Genomic DNA, 26447 nt, shown 5'->3' with positions numbered 1-26447 from the left:
GACCCCACCAGTGCATGATTGGGGTCGGGGAGGGATGCAGGAGGTTGGGCAGCCGGGAGGGGACTGCGGGAGGAATCCAGGATGTGTCCGGCCCGTCTTGCTCAGTCCTGATTGGCCGGACCCCAATAGCAAGCTAACCTACCAGTCGGAGCGTCTTCCCCCTGGTGGTCAGTGCACGTCATAGCGAGTGGTCGAGCAACCTTGGCATATCATTAGCATAATACACTTTGATTGCTTGAACAGATGACCGGACACTTAGCATATTAGGCTTTTATTATATAGGATAGAGCTCTTAATATAAATATTATTGAATACATCACAAGGGGGCATATTCATATTTTGCTTGACTGGATTGTACCTCCATGTTCTGCCTTTAAAAAATGTTGAATTCTTCAGGTAATACGTAAATATACTTTGCTTGTTAAAAATAATTCTGGCTAAGGCTTAAGTTCCCTTTGTCCTGCTATTTATATTACAAGACAGGGTTCTTCATTATTTATTGTCTTAGCAAATGCTTGTAAGTATAACATTTCTTCATCTTCAAAAGACACAAGGAATTTAAGCTCTTTCCTTCAAATGCTTCCCTGCATGGATCTAGTTCACACCCTTGGCTGTGCTCTGTCTGCCTCCTGCAAGCTTTAGGTCTTGCCTGCCTTCTTAATGCTTTCAAATGGGCTCAGCTGGGGCTCTGCCTCATTTATCAGAAACAGCTTCATCAGCAAAGTGTTGAATGCCCAGTTGCAGAACTCCTTGCTTGTGTAGGAAATGGTAGAAAAGGCAGCTTCCTCTTCAATGTCATGGAAGCTGCGGGGAGGTCCTGCTACTGGAGAGCTCGTGCCCCTGGAGCTGCTCCATGGGATCCAGGGAAAAGTAAAGCCTGCCTTCCTTGTGTCATCTGGTCCTTTCAACTGTTGCTCTGCAGGGCATTTCTGATATACTTGACGCAGGCTTCTTGTCCAACGTGGAATTATAAAAGGCAGGACACAGACTGTTCTGACAGCATCACTGCATTCAGGCAAGGCCTTTGCTCAAAGTCAGTAGCCTTGGGAATGAGGCAATGACTACTTTAAGCAGGTCCCTTACAGTCTTAGGAAAGGAACGTATCATCACTTGCTGGGAGAGCCTGGCCATTGGTCTGGACCATGTAAATTTGAGTGGTGAGTACCTACCATGACATGGCCTGAAGGATGGAACCTCTCCTCACTGTCAGCCGGCAGTGGATGCCCAGGAACAGCTTCTCACCCACCAACCCTCCTTTCAAGCTCAGGGCACTGAGTGACAAGCCTGCCTTTTACTACTGGTGGCAAAGCAGGCACCAGAGGAAGGAAAGCTGCTCTTGCCAAGAATGGGGGCTCCAGAATTCTGTAGGACGGGACTTAGGGTGGGGCACTCTGGAAGACTAGGATAGGAGATGGTTGGATTGGGGGTGCAGTACTAGGGAATTTGAAGCTACATTTGTAAAATAAAGACAGTTTTTACTCATACATACTGCATGCCCATTGAGGGTGGCTCCTGGAATTTGAGATCCAAATGGTCCCCCCAAATCACCCATTGGCACTGCCTGCACTTGCCATCTCTTATTATTGCAGTGTAGAGCTGGGGTGGAGGGAAGAGGAGGGTGCCCAGGCAAGTGGCCATATCCCTGTTACTGAGGTTCAGGGTCTGAAGAGGATGGGGTTGGGTCCGTTTATAATAATGACTTTTGGGTGCAGTACACGTTGGCTGGAGAAGAGTAAAACTTCGAGGTGGAGAAGGATAGAGGAATCTGCAATGCCAGAATCAATAGATAGGTTTGAGGTTCTTAACTGAAAGTTGTTCTAGAACATTTAAAAAATTTGTTTAAAAACTGCATATAAGTGGAGAATAGTGTTTCTAAGCTTCTTCTTAACCTAAGGGCAAATGTAAGAGGACTAAGCAGCAATGGATCGAATGTGGGTGTGCACATAGGCATGTCCCTTTTAGACTAGATGAGCTGAGGGGAAAGGCAGACAATGTTGTGGGAAGCAGGACTGAGGCCTCTGCAGAAGGGGCAAAAAAAGAGCAGCAAACCCACCCTCTGCAGAAAACTGTGAAAAAAATTCCTGGCCCTGGAATTCCAGGACTCCCCCATCCTTCACTTTCCCACTGGGCCCTGCCATCTGGCTCTCAATGATGCCCTCTTGTTTCTTCATCCAGGATTTGAAACGTAGTATGTAGGTAAGGAGATGAGCTTGGTTTACTCAGGTGAATGGGTAAATGGGCCGTTTTTCTTTTTCTGTTAGGAAATAGTTATTTTCTGGGTTGAGATAGGAAACATTCTTAGTTTCTGTATTATTGTGATAAAACACTTATCCGTTAGACTAGTACTGTTTCTCTTGCTAGTATTTTTGCAAGTCATAACACCTCAAGATTTGTGATGATCTACAAGAGGTCAATTCCATCTCCAGATACAGTGATCCATTGTATTTCATGTTCAACCTGGTTTTTTAATATTTAAAAGCAACTGTAGCAGAGGTATAATTTAAAGGGCAAACCTAAGTAAAGTCTGGCTTTTTAAAAAAATATATATTTTGTTGATTTTTTACAGAGAGGAAGGGAGAGAGAGAGTTAGAAACATCGATGAGAGAGAAACATTGATCAGCTGCCTCCTGTACAACTCCTACTGGGGATGTGCCTGCAACCCAGGTGCATGCCTCTGACCGGAATCGACCCTGGGACCTTTCAGTCCACAGGCCGACGCTCTATCCACTGAGCCAAACCAGTTTCGGCAAGTCTGGGCTTTTTTACCTCCTCCTGGCTTTCCCTAGCTTCTGTGTTTTAACCATTTCATTAAAAGAAAATATATGTTGTATTTATAATATTTCTTCCTTATAGCAGAATTCTAATGAACAAATAGAGATGGATATAGAAAATCATCATTAAGCAAATACGCACAGTAATAATTATAGTAGGTAAGAGGTTTTGATAGATACAAAATTAGTTGCCAGAGATATGATAAGAAACATATTTGCAGAATCTCAAAATATCTATATATATAAAAGCCTAAGCAACTGGCCAACCGGCCAGTAGCTATGATGTGCACTGACCACCAGGGGGCAGACGCTCAATGCAGGAGCTGCTGAGCTGCAGTCACTTGGCAGCGGTGGTTCTCTGGTGACACACCCCGAACCAGAGAGGAGGGAGGCTGATTCTGGGGTGCATCACCTGAGAACCGCCCTCTCGCAATCCAGGACCCCTCGGGGGATGTCAGGGAGCCTGTTTTGGCCCAATCCCCGCAGGCCAGGATGAAGGCCTCTAGTCTCCCTATAATATTACAAAGACTGTAGCAACCTGGCAGATACTACCTTGACCAAGTTAGAAAGTTAATATCACCAGTACTGAGACAGGTTGTCCTCATTTACCTCTTGATGGCCCAATATTACTTCTGTGATGTTCTTGCCAAAAATGCATAATCTTGACTTAATCATGAGAAAACATCAGACAAAGCCAAGTTGGAGAGCAGTGTACAAAATAACTGGCCTGGACTCTTTAAACATGTCAAGGTCATGAAAGGCAAATACAGACTGAGGAACTGCCCCAGATTAGAGAAGGCTGAGGAGTCAAGGGAACTAAATGCAAGGTGATGTCCTAAATTGGATCTGGACTGAAAAAAAAAAAAGACATTGTGGGTTAGTTTGTGAAATTTGAATAAGGCCTACAGATTGTTTAATTATTTTGTATCAATGAAAATTTTATTACTTTAATAATTAACTATGATTATGTAAGGTGTTACTAGTAACATTAGGAGAAGTTGGGGGAATGGGTTTTTAGGAACTTTATATAGTTGTCGCAACTTTTTGTGAGCCTAAAATTATTTCAAAATAAAGTTAAGAAGGAATGTCCTGGTATGATTTTTGAGTGATTTGGAATTTCTTGGTTGGCAGGAAAAGGATAATTCTATAGCATAAGATACCTTTTATAATCTCTTATTTTCTAGGATTTTCATTTTCACAATTAATTTTAGAGGCGTTGTGATTTCTTAAAAATTTTTTTTTTTTAAAGGAGTAGCCCACCCTAGCCAATTTGGCTCAGTGGATAGAGGGTTGGCCTGCAGACTGAAGGTTCGATTCCAGTCAAGGGCACATGCCCGGTGTGGGCTGGATCTTCAGTAGAGGGCATGCAGGAGGCAGCTGATCAATGATTCTCTCTTTTATCATTGGTGCTTGTGTCTCTCCCTCTCCCTTTCTCTCTGAAATCAATAAAAAAAAAAATATTTTTTAAAAAAGGAGTAGCCCTTTAACCTATTGCCTGATGGAGCCTTCTATAACCATACTAAAACATTTATTTCAGTTTTATAATTGTGACAGACCTTGAGCAATAGCGACTTAGCTCCAAATGGCAAGGGAATGGGAATTCAATACTTTGGAGCATCATCTTTTAATCTTTATAAAATCTAAACTAGCTCTCTCTCATCTAAAGTCAAAAGTGTGATAGAAACATTTCAGAAAATTAGCTCTTATCTGTGAAATACTACAAATGATAAGATTGAGGAGTAGATCTTTCTTAAAACTTTATTGTCCTCCCCCCCCCTCCCCCCCCCAGTAATTTAAGTCCTTTGAGGACAGCTTCTATGTCGGCTTGTTCATTTGTATCCCCAGGCTTCCAGCCATAATAGACTGTCAACAAGTCCCTGGAGAAGATGCAAGTCTAAGTGGCAGGGGTGGGGAGAGAATGGTGTATGTTGGGGCTTCTCTTTATTCCAGAAGTATCAAACATAGTGAAAAGTGACAGACCTGACTTTGTGTGATCACAGAGTTCAATAAAATAATTGATTTACCTTATTAAGGCTTAATTCCATACAAACCTCGAACCTAAAAAATAATAAATAGGAGATTCAAAGTAGAGTGAAAGACAAAAAATATTAGAGACCTCTGACCTTCCTGCTGGCAGTAATATGTCCTCTGGTGAAATTTGTCTTTCTAACTTAACATTAAACATCCAGCTCTACTATTGTTGACTTTTTACTGCATTGATTTCAGTCATTGTTCACAGTAGCATTCCTTCTGTATTTAAAATATTTATCTCCTCCTATTTGCTTTGTCTTTTTATAAACTGTTATTGACTTAGCTGTTATGTAAATTGCTTGTCATTGAAAAAATAAGCATTTTTAAGGGTTGATTTTGAGGAGTTTGAAGAAAGTCTTCATCAGTCCAGAAACAGTTTTAGAAGGTGTAAGAAGAGTATAGAACTGTCCCATAGAATCAAAAACCTCAAATCACTTAAAGGGGGGAGGGGTTTCTTGGGCCCAGATGATATCATCTCCCAAGTTACCTTGGCCCAAAAGTTAAAGTAGTATTAGGTTATTTGTCCTCCACCTAAAATGAATCATTGACTAAGTTAGTAACTAAACTCTGATCCCCTAATGCCTCCCATGCTTTCACTTGCTTGCAACTTCTGTCTCCAAATGCATTTTATTTGAGGTACCTTTGTCTTTTAGGAAAGAAGTCCAGGTAGTATTATAACAGTTGAAACAAAACTGGCTTTCAGTAGAATAAACATGTAAACATACTTTAACAAAATATATGGTAAAAGACTCATAAAATTAACCATAATTTTTTAGTGATTGCTAAGGAGGTTTTACTTAAAGTGCCAGGTGAAAATGCAACGTTCTCTCCCCTCCCTCCCTCACAAATGGAGCAAAAGTTTATAATGAAATTAAATTTATGTTTTACTTTGCTCTACTTAAAATGGAGAAGACAGAACTTACCTGTTTTATGGCTCTTCATATATTTAACTAAAGTTGATTCACTTACAAAATAAATGAATGTGTTGTGAGGAGGAGAATTCGACTTTGAATGCCTTCTAAAATGTATTATATTTGTTAAGTACAATTTTAGCTGCCTCATTTTTTTTACTCCTGTTTTCTCAAAGCACACTTCTTTCCATTAGTTGCAAGACCTTTCACCAACATATGTTCTAACCAAAAATATGCAGTACTTTAGAGTCAAAATTGCCAAGTTGTGTCCTGTATCAAATACTTAGATTTTTTTCAGTTATAAATATTTTAAGCCATATCACAATATTTACATGTTGACATCAATGGTATTGCTATTTTTTAGAATGCCACATTAAGAGTAGTTAGCTTTGCCTGCATCTGACTTTGAAATGCAACTTAAAAGGAACTAATCTGCAGTGCTATTTGGTTCGCTATGAATCCTTATTTATGAACCTTTGGTCCACTTTGCTATCAGAAATGGAAATGGGAGCCTAGACACAAGCAACATCTTCGGCTTTTCTTTTCTACCAAGGCATGGATGGCGATGCATGATAATCAAGGGCCTCTTGGAATGATTTTTGTCAGGAGAAGTGATTTGTACGTTGCTTAGAAGGTACTATTCCTTAGGCAACAGATGAAGTTTTCATACTTCCTGACTCACTATCTATCTGACTTTAGTATTTAAGGATTCTAAAGCTAGAACTATAATCTTTTAAAAATTTCTTAAATGAATCTAAAGAGAAAAAGAGCATCTTTCACATATGCACACAAATAATTCGGGAAGTCGAAAGATTTCATTGTTTGGTCTTAGTAGCTGCTGATTGAAGAATGGAAGGTGATCAATCAGTTCTGTAACTGGTGCCTTGAGGACTCCTAGCCCTGGCAGATGGTTGGGGATGACTCAGGGATTGCTGCTTGTGTTGCTGCGCTAAAGACATTTGCAAACTAATTTGTCGAGAGATAATACAGTAAGCCAAACAAGGAGGAATTATAAGGCTGGTAACTTGGGCCTCTGCGATGACTGAAATCTCATCTTTATAATGTGTCTGGTTTCAGATTGCCTGTTTGGTACCTGTGGATCAATTTCAGCTTTATCAGCGGTTAAAATTTGAACGAGGTATGTATGCCCTCTTCTTTTTACCTGATGGTAAATGTGGTTTTACACCTGTCATCTTCCCACTAACCTGCATGGAAGGCTAAGGCAGCTGTGGGCTGTCAACAAAGCCACAAGGGTACATGGAAAGGGGAAAACTGTAATTGCAATACACAATTCAACGTTCTCAGCCACAGCCAGGAAAAATACAGACTCGCAGGAAATAGAACTTTCCTTATATTGGTTTTTAAAGATATGTTTTGATTGATTTTAGAGAGAGATGAAAGGGGAGGGGCTAATATGCATTTCACAGGCGCATCCATCTTCACAGCAGTAATAACCTTCCCTACGTGAGGCACACATGAAAAATCATTGGCCAAGACTCGCTTTTCCCCAGAAAGCGCATGGATGGATATCAACAGACTTTGCTTAGTGCCTGGGACTTTTGGATGCTCCTGTAGTGTTCACCCCTACTTGTGATTGGCTTATTTCTTCATTAGCTATGATAATGTATTCAGTCTGGTTACAATCAAGTTGGGCAGGCTTTGTAGCCAAACTGTCTTTTATAGGTGCTCTTGCACATCTCTGCTTTGAGGCATTTTAAGAGGACCACATAGTTTTACTCATACATGGAATTTATTTTTTTCTCGCAAGTTCTAGGCAGATGCCCCTAAGAGATTCCCATGAGTTGACAATTGATTTCATTATTCCTATTTTAGAGATACAGAAACTTACAATTGAAGAGGTTGAAACTTGCCTGGGATCACATAGTCTGTGTCTAAGCTTCCTCACCTATAAAACTTTAAAAAATTCTATAGTTTTTTTATTGGGGTAAAATATGTCTAACATAAAATTTACTATTTCACCCATTTGTGTATTTATAAAAAGGCATTTTAGTTAATTAGTATATCCCTAAAATGTAAACAAGGAGGAATAATTATGTTAGAAAATAGACATTTTAAGTAAATTTAAGTTAATTCAGTAGTACACAATGAAGTTTACTTGATTGGGGTACTCTTTCTAAGTTGTACATGTGTCATTGTTACATAATATACTTCATATTCATCTCAAACACAAGATTTATCAGCTACGCAATTTTGAGGTCTTGGTTATAAAAATGATTGTTAGTTTTGTCCAGTTCTTATTGCATACCAAGTTCTTTTCTCAGTTTTTAGTTTGTCATCCCATGTTTCTTTTTTTTTTTAATACATTTTTATTGATTTCAGAGAGGTGGGGAGAGGGAGAGAGAGAGATAGAAACATCAGTGATGAAAGAGAATCATTGATTGGCTGCCTCCTGCATGCCCCTTACTGGGATCAAGCCCACAATCCAGGCATGTGCTTTAACCTGGAATCAAACCTGACTTCCTGTTCATAGGTCAATGCTCGACCACTGAGCTACACCGCCAGGCATTATCCTGTGTTTTAACTGTCCTCTACTTCACTTTACACTTGACTAAGTCTTTGTGAGGAAAAAAATCTGTTGAATGGGTCCAAATCACTTCTGTTTATACAAAGCAGAGAAACACCATTTGGAATTGATTGGTTATTCTGTGAATCCACTTTGCATCCATCCGTGACTTTCCATTGGCTATTGCTGTGTTTGTGGCTTCCCCTCTCTGTGTCAGTCTTCCAGTATTAGGGACTGAGTTTGGCATGTGCTAGTGATTACTGCTTTACTTTTTTTTTACTGCTTTACTTTCTATTGCTTCTCAAAACACATGTCTGATGATTAATGTTAGAATTTTGCTTTACTCTTGCTTCCAGAATTTACTTTTCAAAAGAATTTTTTCAAAAATTGGATTAAGATTATCCATCTCTAGTCCTTAAGGACCTTTTCTATTTTTGTGACCCTGTTTACTTACTATAACTCCAAGTTCCTTTAGTTCCTTGATAGGTTAAGGTGTCTATTCTTGGCTAGTTATATTATTATATAGTGGTTAGAAACAAACATTTTAAGTGCCAGATTGTTCTTCTTTATAAAAAAGTGAAGTAAAATAAGGATTTGTTTTTCTTTAATCCTACTAATCCTGTCCTATTCACTCAGATAGTCAATACCTACATTTTTATGTAGTGAGCACCTATTATGCACTAAGTACCAAGTGCAGTTCCAGAGGCTGCTTTCATCTTTCCTTGAAAGCCCTCTTGTTCTCAGCATTTTTCACAAGCCTCCTTTCATTTTAGTCATAACATTTATGATATGGCTCTTCAGGTTTCACCTCACTCTTTTATTTGTCCTTGGTGAAATGGTCCCACCCCATCTTTTGTGCCTGAGCAGTAAGGTTTAGTAAACTTTTGTCTTACCAGAGCTCCCTGTGTGGTTATTTGATGTCCTAGGGCTTTTTTTTTTTTTTTAAAGACTGTGACACTTAATGACCTTATCATTAGTTCAGTGTTTTGTTTTTTTTAACACCTCCCATCTCTCATTAGTCATCTTCCTTTTTATAGTTTTTGATCACAAGCCTGTTCTTATTGTGTGTGTGTGGGAGGGTGTGTGTGTGTGTGTGTGTGTGTGTGTGAGTGAGGCTGCCTTTCTGGTGTTTTGTGGTAAGTGAATGATTAAGTCTAAGGTTTCCTTCCTAAGCTAGTCTGTGCTTTCTGGTGATAACACTTTCTCAGCTTCACGATTCTTCTACTTTACCATTCAGTTCTTTCTTGTTGACCAGTTTTAAATCTAAAATAGCACCCTGTCGATGTTTCAGTTTTCTTTGGAAAATCTAGACTATCTGCAGGAAAGACATTTATCTGCATGTAGGATAAGATTTCTAAAGGGGTCTCGAAGGAGAGGCACATTGTTAAGTGCCACTTCCTGTGCACACTTCTATTTCCTCATCTATAAAATGGGGATAAAATGGAATGATTATCATGGGGCTGCTGTAGAGAATGAGTAACTATTGTGTGTTGGTCACAGTGTGCATTCAGTAAATTATCCCAGCTATTGTTATTGTTGTCATTATTGATCACTACCACCACTAAATCTTCCCTTTCCCCCAGTTTTCTGAACTAAAATAAGAAAGCATCTTCCAGAATCATACCTTGGGCTGAGTGTATAGTGTAATTAATAAATTTACTTCTGTTTTCTTTTCAACTTAGTCCCAATTTTTCCCAGCATGTTTCCATGCTCGTTGTCCTAGATTCCAGAGAGTTGTATAGAAATTTGATAATCAGTGCTTATTCATTTACACCACCTTATCATACTCATTTTCTCCCTAAAGTATGCTGTTACTATAAGCATGAACCCCCTTTCTCTGGCTCCGCCAAGGAGATCATGACTTGCTGAGATGAGGCCTTCTAAGTTGCTGCTTTGAAGAGAAAATGTTCCCATGGTGGCAGTGGGAATTAAAGTCTATTTAGTAGCATGGTTATTGTTAATGGTGTTCTAGGAGTTAAAAAAGGCCGGACCCCATCATATACTCATTAACCCCATCACACAAACTCCTAACTTCTGTGGGTACGAGGTCATTTAAAAAGTTGTTTCCAAGTTTGAAATTCTGTGGTTGTCTTCAACTATCTTGAGAGCAACCCCTGTGCTGATGGCCACCTCTGCTTGAATGTATTTCCTGGAGCAGATGTTAATTCTGATCAGTTTAATTCAATTGCATTTTAACTATCTTCCGAAAACCTTTTTCTATGAGATATCAGAAAGCAAATTAACTTTGGCATAATTAAAAATGCAGTGGGTCATAAAAATTAAAGCAGTTTGATTTATTTCAGCTGGTAATTAAATTAGCTTGGGGGCATGGTGTTCCCCACAATAATAAAAACTCATGTGATGTCTTTATGGGCACAGCCTCACATATGTAGAGGATGGCAGAGAAACCGCTCATGTGAGTTGAGAGAATATGCTACAGAGTAAGAAACAAACTCTATGTATGTGTTACAGTTCAGGTGGGAAAACCAAAGGGCCCTGAGTTCAGTTTTTGAGAAGTGAAAATGGTTATTGATGTCAGATACGGTCTTTAGGTCTCATGGCAGTTTTATTTTCTTAGAATGTTTCTACTTCCCAATAATTGTCGGAATACAGAAGTAGAAGGCAGTTTAAATAGCATTTCCTGCCTTGCAAAAATTGCATGAACAAGCAGAGTCTTAGGATCCAACAGTCATGGGGCTTTACTTCAGTAATCCATCGTCATTTTCCTAAGTACAGTCCAGTGCAAGTCTGTGAATTTGTCCATCCCTGATGGTAAATATGTTACAATGAATCACTTTGAAATCATGTTCATTAAAATGTTTGGGGCACTGTTAGGGGCTGATTTATGCAGACTCTTGGTTTCTCTCTTTCTAGATTTCTGAACATTTCTCCATCTCAAAGCAACAAGAAGTGTTCATCACTACCAGTGCAGAAGAAATTAGTTGAATATTCATTAGTTCACTTTTTTTTAGCCAACTCTGGAAAAGAAATTTGAAGGGGGGAAAAAACTAGACCTTCAGTGTTTTGGATAGGGTGCCTTTGTTTCTCTGCATAATTACTATTTCCTAGGCCAAAAGCCAGGAGGTAGAATTGAATTTACCATAATAGTAATAAAGAATGTTTTATGTAATCCAGGTTTTATATAACCCAGTGTATCACCTTGGGTTATATGACTACTATAGCCTCATAATAGATCTCTCTGTTGCCACTTTGTGCTATTAGCACCTATTCTTCCTAAGGTAGCCAGAGTAATCTACAAATGGGGATCATATCATGGCCCTCCCTTCAATGGTTCCTCGTCTTGCTTAGCCCTTATCATCATAATCGGTGATCAGGCCCTTGACTACTATTCCCAAGTAATCTCCTGTGACTCTCCCTCTGCTCACTTAGCTCCTTGTCAAGTTGGACTGCTTTATTACATATGTAAATCTCTCTCTCTCTCTCTCTTTTTTTTTTTTTTTGCATTATTTGGGTAAAAGTTGGAAAGCTTTCAGATCAAAACCATGTGTAGGTTGGCTGCTTATTCATGGTTCTGTCATCAGACTTGAAAAGACCTATGATTTAAAATGGATGGTGAGTGGATATTTGATCTGGGAGTCCTTAAATCTAAGTTATATACCAGCCTACATTTCTTTGGGCTTAGTAGTTGTGAAACAGTTATAAGAGTTTGGATGAAAATATAAATGGTATGGACATACAAGGTAAGACCTTGGAATGCCTGTGTGTCATTATCTCCTTGGTTTTCTAACCAGCCTGTCCCAAAATTTTAGGGATCTTAGACGGCCCATCTCTCTTGGGATCTGAGGATCTCTGAATCATAGGTTTCCCATTTCTGATTCTATTTGGCCCACCAGGCTCCAATTCCTGTCCCCCAGAATTAAATAAGAAAATATGTTTGAGGGTGCTCTTTTTGATGAAAACCTACAATAAGCATAGGTCCAATTGTTACATTTTCTAGGCAAGACCTTAATGGTGACAGTGTTGACTGGACTTTTTCCCTCTGGTACTGAATTTGTAAAGTTATTACCTTTAAAACCAAGCTCATACTTAATAGTTTCGTTTTCTTTTTGCACCTCCCTTTGGGTTTCTTTGCCTCCTGGGTGGAAATTTTCAAAAATTACAGTCCTGCCCTAACCGGTTTGGCTCAGTAGATAGAGCGTCAGCCTGCGGACTGAAGAGTCCGGGTTCGATTCAGGTCAAGGGCATGTACCTTGGTTGTGGGCACATCCCCAGTACTGGTTGTGCAGGAGACAGCTGATCAATGTTTCTCTCTCATCGATGTTTCTGACGCTCTGTCCCTCTCCCTTCCTCTCTGTGGAAAATCAATAAAATATATTTTAAAAAAATCACAGTCCTTAGGAGATTGAAAACTAGAATCTCATCAGTTCAAAATTTGCAAAATACAGGGTGGGGCAAAAGTAGATTTATAATTGTTCATATGGGAAATAATATAATAACAAATAACACAAGAATAAACTCTGTGGTCCTCATACTCAGAACTATAAGCCTACTTTTGTCACACCCTGTACATTGGTTCAGAAAAAAAGGGGCTATGCTACCCTTCAAATAACATCATTTCTCATGTGATATGTTCCCTGAAGGTCTTGTTATATAACATGGAGTCTGTTATTATAGAAAAAATGAAAAACTGAACAAGATTTGTAAACATTTGAATAGAGAGACAGTCATCCATCCCTCAACCCTGTCTTCTTTCCTGCATGCCTCATGGATCTAACTGATGAGGTACCTGACATTTTTTAGTCTGTGAAAGTCCCTACCTTTGGTTTTTAGAGTATGTGGGTCTTTTACAAATGTTCTCTAAGTGATATATTGGTAGGGCAGCAAGAAGATTCAAATTGACAGCCAATCTGACCTTTTAGCTATGTCATCATTTGGTCCCTAAAGTATTTGATTATTCCTTATTCTTTAATTTCTCTCTAAACAGCAGAAGAAACCTCACTACCTATTCTGAGTGCCTGAAATGACAAAATCTTTTATGCATTTTTTTCTTTTGCTTTGGTGGGTTCTTCATGTCCAATTTCCTCCAAGATAGTACCCAAATTAATTGTAGATGATACTTGAGATTTTTGACTATCTTGAGTGCTGAAAGGTGGGAAGTAGTCCAACAGTTGCAAATTTTGGTTAATGACACTGCTATTTACCTGTTTACTAGAGGCCCAGTGCACGAAATTCCTGCACAGGTGGGTTCCCTAGGCCTGGCTGGCAATCAGTGCTGATCAGGTTCCCTGCCTCCCCCACTCCTCCTTCTCATGCTGCCCGCATCCACCTCCACCCACCCCTGGTTCCCTGTCCCAGTCCGGGACCTGCTGGCAAGGGGGTGGGACCGGCAGGTTGGCCGGCAGGCCCTATCGGTGATTGGGGCCTGTGGGCTGGGGGCCGCTCCTGCATTGAGCATCTGCCCCTGGTGGTCAGTGCACATCATAGTGACCGGTCATTCTGGTCATTCTGTTGTAACGGTTGCTTAGGCTTTTATATATATAGATAAGGGCAATGGTGACCTATTCCATTAGCACCTACTCTGGGAAATGTGGCCGGGTTGACTGACCTTTTAGGTTTGAATCCATTGTGAAGAAATCACTGCCCTTGGTTGTCCTAAGCTTCCATAAATGTTAGCTTGTAAAAGAGAAGAAATGAAGGGGAGAAAGCCTTGAGTTTGAATGCAAGACAGAGAGACCATCACATTCCCTTTCTTTACACTTTAGAAGTCCACCTGGACCCCTACCGAACGTGGTGCCCCGTTGCAGACTGTCAGACGGTGTGCCCCATTGTGTCAGGTGACCCAGGACAGCCGGTGCTGGTGGAGTGCCCTTCCTGCCACCTGAAGTTCTGCTCATGTTGCAAGGATGCTTGGCATGCCGAGGTCTCCTGTAGAGACAGTCAGCCTGTCGTCTTGCCAACAGAGCACGGGTAAGAACAAAAATGTGGTATTTGGGATTATTCACTAGTTTTCTCAGAAACACAAAATATGTTGCTTGGAGGAGGACTTACCTTGTGATGGAATTTAGAGATTCATGATTTGCCTGCAGCACTTTCTGAGAAGTGTCTCAAGACTGGTAAGTTGTTAACAAAGACTAACCCACAAAAGCATTTCTAGAGGGATTTTAGTTATTTACCCCGGAGCATCTTTCAGATACTGCTGAAATTAGAGTTTGTATGAGTTTTGATTTCCCTGTAGTTAGAGAGTCATGTGCTCCACTGGTTCTCAGTTGGAAGTCTTAGCTTATTCACAGCCATTTGCTTAATATCAGACCCGCCAGCTATGGACATACCTCATTCTTCCAGATTGCAAAGCGTGCAGAAATTATTTTCTCCCCTATCTAAATTGCCAGCTCCCGAGGCGTGCCAATCACAGCAGAGAGAAGACAGCAGCAGAAACAGCCTTCAGTATAGTGCAGTGCTAAATGCATAGGGAGGAAAAGAGCTTATCTCTCACTACTTGATGCTTTGAAAAGGTGGTGCCAAGGTTGAGATTCTGTAATGATGAGAAGTAATTAAATCTGTACCTTTCAGTAGGGAGGGTTTTATGGCAGCCGCAGGGCCCGGAGTGAGAGACCTTTGTGTTTGATCCCTTGCTTTGCTTGAGGCTATGGCTGTTCTGCACCGGCAAGAACAGAAATGCCAGTGTTGCAGTCCAGTTGGCTTAGCCCTCGGTGCCCTGAGAATGTGTAGAGCCATTCTTCAGGAGCAGCAGTGCTACCTGGCTGTGATACTGTGCTTGAATCTCAGACCAAACAAATCAAGAGGGAAAACAGATCCAGTACACAGGGCAGGCATGTGCCCTTTTAGCCAGTGCCACCTCCATTTTCACTGCCACCACAGTAAGGTCCCGGGTGTCACAGGGCAATGTAAAGATCCCAGAGGGAGAAGGACTGAATTCTGACATTGTCACTTGGCCCCCATGTGACCTCATGCAAGCTACTCAGACCCTATGGGATGTTTCTCTATTTGAAAAAAAAAAAGGGGGAGGGGAGGTAATTAAAATAGTAACTGTCCCACTGCTCTATGAGGTTATTGTAAGCACCAAATTCTGTTATAGTTTTTACAACACTGGGAAGTGGGTGTCTCTGGGTGTCGGTGTTGATGAACAGTAGCTGGAGTGCTGCCCAGTGCTGTAGCTCATCTCGAGTTCCCGTCCACACCCACGCTCCCCTTCTTTTCTGTGTCCCTCTGAGCTGTGACCCTGTATTGGCCTATCCATTTGTTTGGAGCAGGTCTTTTCAATGACATTGGGCTTTTACTTTAAAGTGTTGATTATTGACTCCCCACAGCCTCTTTCATTTGTTTATTTAAACAGCTTATTAGCTGGATTATCTCTGCCCCGTCAGATCCTGAGGTAGTTTTTCTGTCGTGTAGCAGACTTCTTGCACTTTTTATTCAGTGCGTGCTCAGAGAATGAAATACTAATTGGGCAAAATAATGAATTAAATCAGTTGTGGAAAATACGACGATATAATCCACTCAAAGCCAAAGATAAATAAATTAAGGTATTTTTTGTTTTTGTTTTGAGTTATCCGAACAACTAATAATTTCTGTCACACCTATTTTTACCCCCACCCTTTTCCCTGGGGGGTGAATTAAGCACAGGTTACAAAGAGTTCACTACCTAAACATCAGGAGCCTTGGGAGATCCAATTGCTGGCCATAAAATTGAGTTAGAAGGGCATTATTTATCCGTTATATTTACCATAGCTTATTCTTACCATAGGTCTGGTTAGTGTACACCCTTGTGGTCCTGGCTTTTTAAAAAACCAGGCAGCATTCTCCATCCCCACCCAATAATTTCTCATCCACTGTGTTTCTAGGGCCCTCGTTGGGACAGATGCAGACGCCCCCATTAAGCAGTGCCCATTTTGCCGGGTTTATATCGAACGCAACGAAGGCTGTGCTCAGATGATGTGCAAGAACTGCAAGCACACGTTTTGCTGGTACTGTCTGCAGAACCTGGATGTAAGTCCCACGTGGAAGTCTCTCTCCCAGCATCTTTCTCCATCCTGTACCTGTGCAACAGCCAGTGTCCGACAGCCTTTCCTTTCAAAATATTGAGCCTACTTTTGTCCTGCCAAAAAAATTATTTTTCTTAATGAGACTTCCTGAGCCCGCTACTTTAGATATCCATAACACCTGTCACCTTTGCTTTAAAGACAAGCTTTTGTTTTAGGGACAATTCCTGCTTTGGGGGCATTGTTTCATTCTCTTATATAAAGGACTATTAGTGTCTTAGTTTTATGTTGCTATTCTAAAAAATTACCACAAAGTTTTGGCTGAAAATGACACCAACTTCTTATCTTTAACTCTGAACATTAGAAGTCGAATGTGGGACTCACTTGGTTAAGATCAAGGTGTCCTCAGGGCTGCATTCCTTCTGCAGGCTGTAGGGGAGAATCCATTTCTTGGCCTTGTCCAGCTCCTGGAGGCTGCCTGCATTCCTTGGCTCGTGGCCTCATTCTCTGTCTTCACAGGCTGCAACAGCACATCCCTCTGACCCTTATGTCATAGCTTTCGGAGTCATTGCCTCTGACCACAGCTGGGACAGCTTCTCTACCTTAAGTACCAGTGAGATTAGATTGGGTCCATCTGGACAATACAGGATGATCTCCCCTATCTCAAGGTCTTCATTTCAACACACTTGAAAAATCCCTTTTGCCATGTAAGGTAACATTTTCACAAGTTCTGGGGAAATGCCATAGCATCTTTAGGGGAGCAATTGTGCTGCCTACTGCCAATAGGTTGTTTTCCTCTGTTTGAATTTAAAGAAAAAAGCCATTCAAATCAATGGTGTCTCTCAGGTAACTGTCCCATTCATTGGCATGACAGAGGTATTGCTACCGTTTCATCATGGTTCCCTTCTAGACAAAGAGGTTTAGTCTCATTGTTCTTCTTCCTAACCGTTCATGAAGCATGTCTTCTCAAATTCAGGTGGAGTTTCATTCAGTCCTGTGCTAAGGCTAGTGGTAACCTCAGTTAAAAGATGATGTAAAGGATTGTTGAGAATTCATCCTACTGTTTTCAATTACAGTGTTTTAAAGTTTAAGGCCGCCTATGTAGTTTACAGGTATTCCCAACTTGGGCAGTCTGGACCTATACAATATGTGCATGTCAGTGTAAGCCCTCAGTCACGGGTGGGTGGCATTCTTTTCCCAGTTGTCCATATTAATTGCCCAGTTTGCTTCAATTCAATAAGCAAGTCTTGTAGTGCTTCAGTATCATACACAGTTGCAGAGTGAGCATACAGTTGATACAGCATGCATGCTGGCCCCCATGTACCTGGGTGTTAACTGAAAATTCAATAAGTTGTTTAGGATGATATCTATGAGCAAGTATCTTAATCAGTTTTATGTCAATGTTTCAAGAAGAGGTATAAATTGGGGAGAAGAAAATTGACATCTTAGCCTCTAGAAGCTTAGCAGTTCAGGTTGAGAGAAATGTTTTCATTCTTTTAAACAATTCTATTATAATCCTTGAATTACCATTAAGTTTGATAGTGGAGACCTCTCATAAATCCAAAGGAGTGCTAGTCTAGATGAGGATTTCATGGATTGTACACCCCTCATGCTTTACAAATGGGAGAAGTCTTTTTTTTTTTGTTTTCCTCCAGATTTCACCAGAATATTAATTGGGTTCAGATCCACAAGCAGGCTGAGCCCATGAGGTTCTCTTTAGGAAGCCAGAATATAAGGGGATAAATGTGTGCGCCAGATCTCTCCATCCTCTGGCCGAAATGTGTGTGTGGCATGGAGTTGCAAGAACACACTGTTCCATCACTTGACTGTTCCAGGACTCGGAGACTAAATGGCACAGATGCCAGGTGGCTGGATACACAGCATTGTTCTCTGGTCATTGTTCTCTGCGACCTCATGTTCTTGGTTTTAGCCAGGGGCATTGCCTTGTTGGTAACGATGTTTTTCTGTAGACAAGTGTTCCATGTCACATGTGGTGTTGATCCTTGTTTATAGGAAAGTTGTAGAGCATGGGTCTAGGAGAAGGGTGATTGTCCAAAATCCAGTCCCTAGACAAACACCAAACAGTGATTTTGACTTTTTCTCAGACATTGAGGGTGTTCCTGCCTTGATCCTCATCCCTGCTGTTTCAGGGGATGAGGTATTCCTGTCACTGCATAAATTTAGGTGTTCTTTCTTTTTTGGGGGGGCGGGGGCGGGGAGCGGTTTAAATGTGTATTAAATCAAGCTTTTCAATGATACCCACCTATAGTGTGTAAACAAATATATATGTAAGTAAAAAAAAATCTCTTATATTAGAATTAATGGAAAAACTAAAGGGCCCTTTGCACATTGGCATCTTACCTCTCCTTGGGCTGATGCCATGGGGCCTTGTTATAGTTAGAGTTCAAAGGAAAACCAGAAGGAGTTTAGCTCAACTCCACCTGCTAGGATGAATTTCAAGGTAGATAATTTCTCTACATTATAGTAGATTGGGTTATAGCAGAGCAACAGTATAGTTTTCACATTCACAGATTGTCTGAAATTGTGCAAATTAAGCTTCTCTTCTGGATATCGCCCTCCCTTTTACCACTATTAAGATATGATAGACCACAGTGGTTACAAAAATAGATAGCTCATAGAGTAATAAATATCTACAGTTAGCAGAGCACAAACTTATAAAATGTTCCTTTTTCCATAATGAGCAGAATACCATAAGCATGTTTAAGGGTACAGTCAGCAGACTTCAGAGTGGTGAGAGAGCATTTGTAAAGAAAACACGCTCAAGTACAAAAGCCAGCGCAGGAAGTGAATACAGATGAGAAACATACAAAAGACAGAATTCTAATTTTTCACCTCTGATTGTCCTACAATTTTCCCTTTATGAATTTTAAAAATAATACTTTGTTATCTTTATGGTTAATCATGAGACAAGCAAAAATTGAATAACTTAATAGTAGCACTAAAATCAGTGAAACCTGTAGCGTTTTGTGTGCTTTCATATATACTTCTGTGGATGGGTCTTTATAATGCCCCAAAGGTGTTTTGATAGAGTTTTTAAAATTCCCACAAAAATCTATTTTACAGTTATTTCAGATATAGGAGGGAAAAAGTCCTGAACTGGAAAATGAAAACGGTCAAAATCTCACACAGTGACTGAAAATCCATGAATATATGTCATTCTTATGTTCCCTTAACACTTTATCAAGTGCACTGTAAGGTCATTGTAATGCTATTCTGAAAACAATCTCATTTAAGAAGACACAGTAATTTCTATTCTAATTCTAGAATAAAAAGTACTTATTTCATATAATGTGTGTTTCAGCGAGTTTGGCATCTACTTGGTTGTACTTGCCAGTGTCACCTTAAAACTTCATCAAAGCTTCATGGCGGACGTGAATTATCAAAGTTGAGTACTAACACTACCAGGTTCTAACTGCTCGCAGGGAGGGAAGGGTATCCTTGAGCTGTCCTGAAGGTCACTTCAGCCTAGACCAGTATCTCCTGGAAGCTTTGGCAAGGGAACTTGTCTCCCAAAATATCCATAATCTAATGTGTTTATTTAACTCGCTAAGTTAAATAAACAGGTTCCACAGACATACTAACATACACTCTACCCCTTCTAGATGCAGCTTTCCCCAAACTCACTTGACCTTGCCAGGGAACACCCAGAACTACCACTGGATCCCAGGACACTAGTTTCCCGTGGAACACAGTTTGAGAAATGCCATTCTAAACTAAATTTTCTAAAGTAGTGGTTCTAAAATTATAGTGAACATCAGAAACATGTGGAAAGTATGTTAAAGCACAGATACTATGCCCCATGTCAGAAGTCTGCAGTGGGCCCGGGAACCTGAGTTTCTAAGACAGTGAAGCTGATGGAGGGAGGACCACACTTTGAGTGGTATCCACCTAGGCAACACCCCACACAAATCTCAGCTGCAGGAAGCCCTCCTATGGCCTCAGGAAAGATTGTGTATGGCATTTGCCACGATCAATTAGCTCATAAGGTCAGCCCACTGACATGGGAGAAGGTCTGGGGCACCTTGGTGGGGTAGAGGAGCACTTTACTTGACTCTTGGCTCTGCCTCTCCCCACCAGGTGACTAGGCACAATGACTGCATCTTAAAAGAGTAATAATAGTCTTGGCCAGTGTGACTCATCACCGGTTCATTTCCCGGTCAACGGCACATTACCTGGGTTGCAGGTTCAATCCCTGGCTCTGACTGGGGCACATGTAGGAAGCAACTAATTGATATGTCTCTCTCACATCAATATTTCTCTTTCTTCCTCCCTTTCTCCCTTTCACTCTCTAAAAACCAATGAAAAAAGTATCCTTGGGTGAGGATTAACAAAAAATAAAAATAGAGGAATAATAGTGGCTCTCTCAGGGGATCTGTGAAGCTTAAAGGAAACTACCTAACAAAAAGCCTCAGACAAGTGTTATTAATCAGAAGAATGTGTCAGTCACAGTAGTTAAATCCCAGATGAGTTTTCTGTCTTCTGCCACTACTGAGCCTTTATGAAAGCACATTCTGGCAGCTAATGAAGAGAAAAGAGGCTCCCCCCCGCCCCCCAAACAAAGACAACACAGTGAGAGGAAGATGTATAGTGGATTACTTACTTAAAAATATCTAATTGTTTAAAAAAAGATAAACTCACAATCGAAGCTCTTAATTATGTTGGCTTTGAGATAGTGTTGAAAAGCTATAGTCTATTGATCTTTGAACATACTCTCCTATTCTAGCATGTTGTTGATGCTGGTTAAATTTTAACATCAAGAGAATATGAAAAAAAGTCTTTTACTCAAAGTAAGAATTAGATCTAAAAAATTTAGTTAAAATAGTTCCAGTCCCCAGTGGGAGGATGAGGCATTCTTAATCTGCTTTGGGTACCTTGGCAACTTGTCCCCTTCAGTTATCTCTTCTCTCTCCTCCAACTTCAGCATCCACTCTCCACTCTCCACTCTCTAGTCTCTAAATTATCTATGCATTCTCAACTGTGTCCCACTTAAAAGTGGGTAGGTAACACTTTTCTCGAGTCTACATCTTTCCATTTCTCTTGTCCCTTCAGCCTCCAATGAAGCATACTTACCTCAAGCTGTTGACACTTCCTTACCTCCAGTCATTGCCGCGCTCAGATTGCCACTTAGTCACACCCCGACTGTGTTCTTCCAAGGCATCGAGTGACTGCTTTTGGGTAAAATCCAAGGAACACTTCAGTCCTCATCTTACCTAGATTCTCTGCTGCCTTTGACATCTTGACCACCTTCCACCTCTTCAGGTTTCCCTTCTACATTTCTGGCCTCTTCTCAGTTCCTTTTCCAGGCTCTTTCTCTATCCATTCTTACATGGTTGTGTTCAACAGCCTGCTTGCCTCTCAGTCTGCACTCTCCCTGGGTAATCTCAGTTACTTCTGTGGATTTTCCTACCCCATGTACACTGATTCCCAAGTCTTTGCCCCCAAATTCACATCTATGTAACCAACTGCCTTTTGATCAGTGCTGCTTGGATGTCTCAAGTATCTCTCAAGTTCAACATATCCAAACTGTGGTCGTCACCTCCCAACAAAACCCCTCTCTATGGTGTTTCTCTCAACAAAGCCACTACCTTCTACCCAGTGACTTTCCCCTCATTGTGCGATTTCTCCCTATTTCCCCACTGGTTAGTTACCCATCTTAATATCGCATGATTGTATTTTCCTCTTCTCCATCTCAACCCCTGGCATCTTATCACCTTGTTTACTACAACCATCTCTGAGCTGCCTCCCTCATGGTCCTCTCATTTCCTATCAGACCTCTGATAGAGCTACCTTTTGATGATAATTGGTCAGGCCATTGATCTCTATTAGACTCAGTCAAGAGTCTCATTGATTATCCTCTGTTTTCACTTGGTGATATAGAAAATTGCTGAGATAGAGTCTAAAGATTATGGGCTTGGAATTCCTAGAAGCTGTTGTTAAAAGTACCAGAAAGAGCCTTTGCTTCCACTGCGGTGATCTGATGTCCGTCTCTCAATTCAGAATTACATGCTTACCGAAACCTTTCTCTTTGTTTTTCAGAACGACATTTTCCTCAGACATTACGACAAAGGGCCATGCAGGAATAAGCTTGGCCACTCAAGAGCCTCAGTGATATGGAACCGAACACAGGTACCCTGACCTTAAAAGGAGCATGAGATACACCAGACTCACAATGGCTTAGAAAACCTGCCTGTTCATCCTCCTCACTTTACTCCTGCTTACCCCTTCTAGCCCGGGAGGTTCTGGGGAATTCTGGGGCAGGGCTAGGGAAAAGGAATGGATCAGCTGCTTGGAGTTAATTCATGAGCACAATACTCTTAAAGATAAGTGGAGGAGCAGGGCACCAGAGCAGCCAAGTAAATAACAGTGACTTGCGGAATGAGGACAGGTGCTCTTTCCTCCTGAAAAAGATGGTGGGATGACTTTCCTACAGCCCTTCATGGGGCATTTGCTATGAAAGGCAATGCTCTAAACCTGACGAGCCCCTGCAGGGGCTTAGATCCCTCTGTACATGCCATTGTGTGATTATGTGACAGGTTCAAAGGGAGCCCTGGTTTATTTTTAATAGTGTTTCATATTTATTAAAGGCTATGCTTCTTTTGAAGGAGCCAGTGTTAATAGCCTAGTAATCATTATTAACATCCCTATGAAGCTGTTGAGGAAACTCAGGTAGAGAGAGAGCCAACACCAACATTTCATGATTATACTAAGTCTGTGCCAGAGCCTGACTTAGCATTTGGTTTGTTCTTCTCACCTTTGATTTAGTGTCTGGTATCTTCCTGAATTATTCAGTTCAGACCACTGCTGGGGACTAGCTAAAATGTTCCATAATTGTGACTGTTTTATGTGTCTGAGATGGCATCTTAGTCAGTTCAGGCTGCTATAACAAATTACTATAGACTGGGTGGCTTAAACAATGGGAGTTTATTTCTCATGGGTCTGGAGATTGGAAGTTCAAGGTCAGGGTGCCAGCAGGGTTCGGGTTGGGTTCTGGTGAGGACTCTCTTGTTGGTTTACAGGTGCCCATCTTCTCATTGTGTTCTCACATGGCAGAGGGTGAAGAGAGAGGAAACCAGCTGTCTGGTATCCCTTCTTCTAAGGGCACTAATCCCTTCATGAGGGCTCCACCCTCATGTCCTAATTTCCTCAAAAAAAAACACACCCATTTCCAAACATCATTATATTGGGGATTAGGGTTTCAGTGGGAATTTTGAGTCCATAGCTGATGGTATAGTAGACATATAGGAAGATTCAACTGCTAAAATAGTTTTTCTTTAATTTCCAGGTGGTTGGGATTCTTGTGGGGTTGGGCATCATTGCCTTGGTGACTTCACCCTTGCTACTCCTGGCCTCCCCCTGTATAATCTGTTGTGTCTGCAAGTGCTGCCGAGGCAAGAAGAAAAAGCATGACCCATCCACAACCTAAAGATCTCTGTTTGTGTCCGCGTGCCACATAGCACAGTGATAAAGCCCCACTTGGTGAACTCGCCTCCTTTTTCTTGCCAAATTTTGGAAGTGCCTCTGTGTCCAGACTTTGAACTTGCCTGCCCACCTGTGGCGCCAGAAAAGGCCAAGCACTGGTGTGTGTGTTCCTGTGTAAAGAGAATCAGGTTCTGCAGTCCAGGTTGTACCTGTGGAGCATGTCAGAAGCTTCGGGTTCTTGGGAAGGAACTAACACAGCATCGTTTTATCACCTAAAGGATCCCATGGGACTGTTCAACTTCCAGCCAAATTCAAGGAGCCTGAGTGAACAATTCAGTATAATAAAGGTGTTGTCACGGTTGGCAACATACATGATAATTGAGAAGCTAGAGTCTGTTCTGTGTTGATCTGACTACCAAGGGAAACATGGGGGGAAACCCATGGATGAGACTATTTCAGGGGAAATTCTGTCAGAGTGATAAAGCAGGCTGCTTATCTCAGGAGGTGATAAGGTGGCTCTGCCTCTGCCAGCTCCTGGGCGTGCTTTCCCAGCATTCCCACAGTCACTTGGCAGAAACACAATAGGTTTCTCCCTGTGTGATCTCAGCTTCAAGCAGGAGAAACTGCTGTGCAGAGGAAGTTGTCCCTTCCCAGTAAAAGGGTTTCAGCCTATAAAACAATATGGTCTAATTTAGTCTCTCTTTCTTGGCAAGTGTAACTTTTTTAAGGTGATAAACTCTTCTCAGAGAGCCAGTGGCTGCTGTCTACAAGCTTGTTTTACATGAAGTATTTGGGTGGAGTGGCAGAGGTTCAAAACCTGCATCATAGATTAGCAGGGCCCTTTCTTGAGCGCTGTGTTCATACACCCAAAAATTTAGAATTAGACCTAAAAGTACACACCAAGAATGAGTATTAAAGTCCATATGTATATCTAGAACCCATATAACTTGCTGCCCACCTAGAATTTCTGTCCACTGGGCATGCCTGGATAGATACATAAAATAATAGTGTGTATTATTACACACAATAGTACAACACACAAATGTTTATGTAAAAGCCATTCTGTATTTTCTTCTGTGACTAATATTGTTTAATACAAAGCAACCTAAAGGTTTTTTGCATATTATATATGTAAATTTTGGTTGCAAGTTCTTAACTTACTCAAGTATAGACTCAAACATAACTTTTAAAAACAATACTTAATATGACATCATGCAATTTCAGTTTGTAAAAATACTGATTGATAATCATGTTATTTACCTTTTTTTTGAGAGAGAGAGAGAAAGAGAGAGAAACATCCATCAGTTGCCTCCAGTACTCGCCCTGACCAGGGATTGAACCTACAACCTAGATATGTGCCCTGATCAGGAATCGAACCTGTGACCTTTTGGTGTACAGGATGATGCTCCAACCAATTGAGCCACACTGGCCAGATTATTTCTGTATTTTCAAACACAATTCAGAGCAGCTGTCTTCTTAGCCGAGTTTAGAATCTGTTAAGGCAATCTGAATACTTTTCTGTATGTACAAGGCACGGATAAAACAACCAAAATATGTAAGAAATAAAATGACTTGTTTTTCCCATTATATCATAGTCAGATTTTGGATAAATGGGTTTTGAAAGGACAATAACTTTTTCTCCAGTGACAGGGTGACATAATTGCCATCAGCAATGTAGCCTGGTGCCTCATGAGAACTGTATTAATGACAGTGGAGAGCTCTCCTTGAAGCCATGTCAGGAACTATCAGGACCTATGATATGTTCTGAGTAACTGGATAACTACATTATTACATTGCTGCTATCCTGGGCCTATTATTGCCTATGTAATGGAATATATCCCAAGTGGGGATGTGTATATTTAAGGAACTTTAATTCACACATACTATGTATATATGTATGTATATATACATATAGTACTTTTGGTCATGTATATTTTTATTTACAGTTTGTATAGAACATTGATGAGAACGCTGGGGAAACTTTTGAATGGCAGCCAACCAAAAACATTTTTAATCATTTATTAGAAATTTCTCAATATTAAGTGTCTTTATTTTCATTCAAAACTCAAAACACTTCAGAAAAAAAGAAATCAATGATCTCTTCTATCAATGTATTTCATATTAGTATAAGTGTATATATATATTTGAATAATTTGATTTGTTTTACACTGCCTCATTATAGTAAAAGGCATTTATAACTGCTCAGGGGAATCACAGGGACTCAACTGAAATTGAATTTTTGTGTCAAGAATGTCAGTAGTGGCAGCATACTACTCAGTAAACTCTTCAGGCTTGGTTCCACAAAGAATCTTAAAATGGGCTGATTTCAAGTAACCCAAAAGACTATGTTATTAAAGGTGGAGCTCCTGAATTTGGAGTAAAAGTGGAAGAAAATATCTATGTTATTTCCTTGGAAAAAATGGAAGGAACGGTCTTCTCACAGAGACACTGTTATATCAGAATTAGCTCTTTTGTGTGTGTATGTGAGGGGGGAATGAGGAGTGGGGTTGTTTGTCAAACAGACTTGAAATAACTGGACTTAAGTTTTTAAATGTTGAAAAGTACCTGGGAAATGGTGACTTCTTCCCTCAATAGCTAAGAGAATTGGCCTGTGTGAGATTGTCAGGATCAAAAGGAACAGATTGGTAGGTGAAACCTAAGTATATCTAGTGCATCAGAGTTGAGATGTAAGCCAATCAAGAGAATTTGTTTATAAAAGAGAGAGCTGACAACTTGATAACCTAGACTGATGTTGTCATTTTGGATAATTGCCAGTGAAAGGGTTCAACCTTGTCTCCTTCCGTTGTCA

The 26447-nt window shown here is 40.7% G+C and overlaps 1 protein-coding gene across 1 annotated transcript in view; it reads left to right on the top strand.

Moving 5' to 3' along the window:
* Nucleotides 1-24764, top strand: part of RNF144B (ring finger protein 144B) — a 142608-nt gene extending 117844 nt beyond the window's left edge. Inside the window, 5 exon segments of the mRNA XM_015559751.1 lie at nt 6791-6851; nt 13961-14165; nt 16061-16205; nt 22256-22345; nt 23502-24764. Of these exon segments, the coding sequence (XP_015415237.1) occupies nt 6791-6851; nt 13961-14165; nt 16061-16205; nt 22256-22345; nt 23502-23642 (642 nt within the window). The 3' untranslated portion in view covers nt 23643-24764.
* The last annotated feature ends 1683 nt before the right edge of the window (nt 24765-26447 follow it).

Source organism: Myotis davidii, unplaced genomic scaffold (genome assembly GCF_000327345.1).
Source record: "Myotis davidii unplaced genomic scaffold, ASM32734v1 scaffold53, whole genome shotgun sequence".
NCBI classification, from domain to species: Eukaryota; Metazoa; Chordata; class Mammalia; order Chiroptera; family Vespertilionidae; genus Myotis; species Myotis davidii.
Note: the sequence above shows the minus strand (reverse complement) of the source record. Positions and strands in the feature narration are given on the sequence as shown.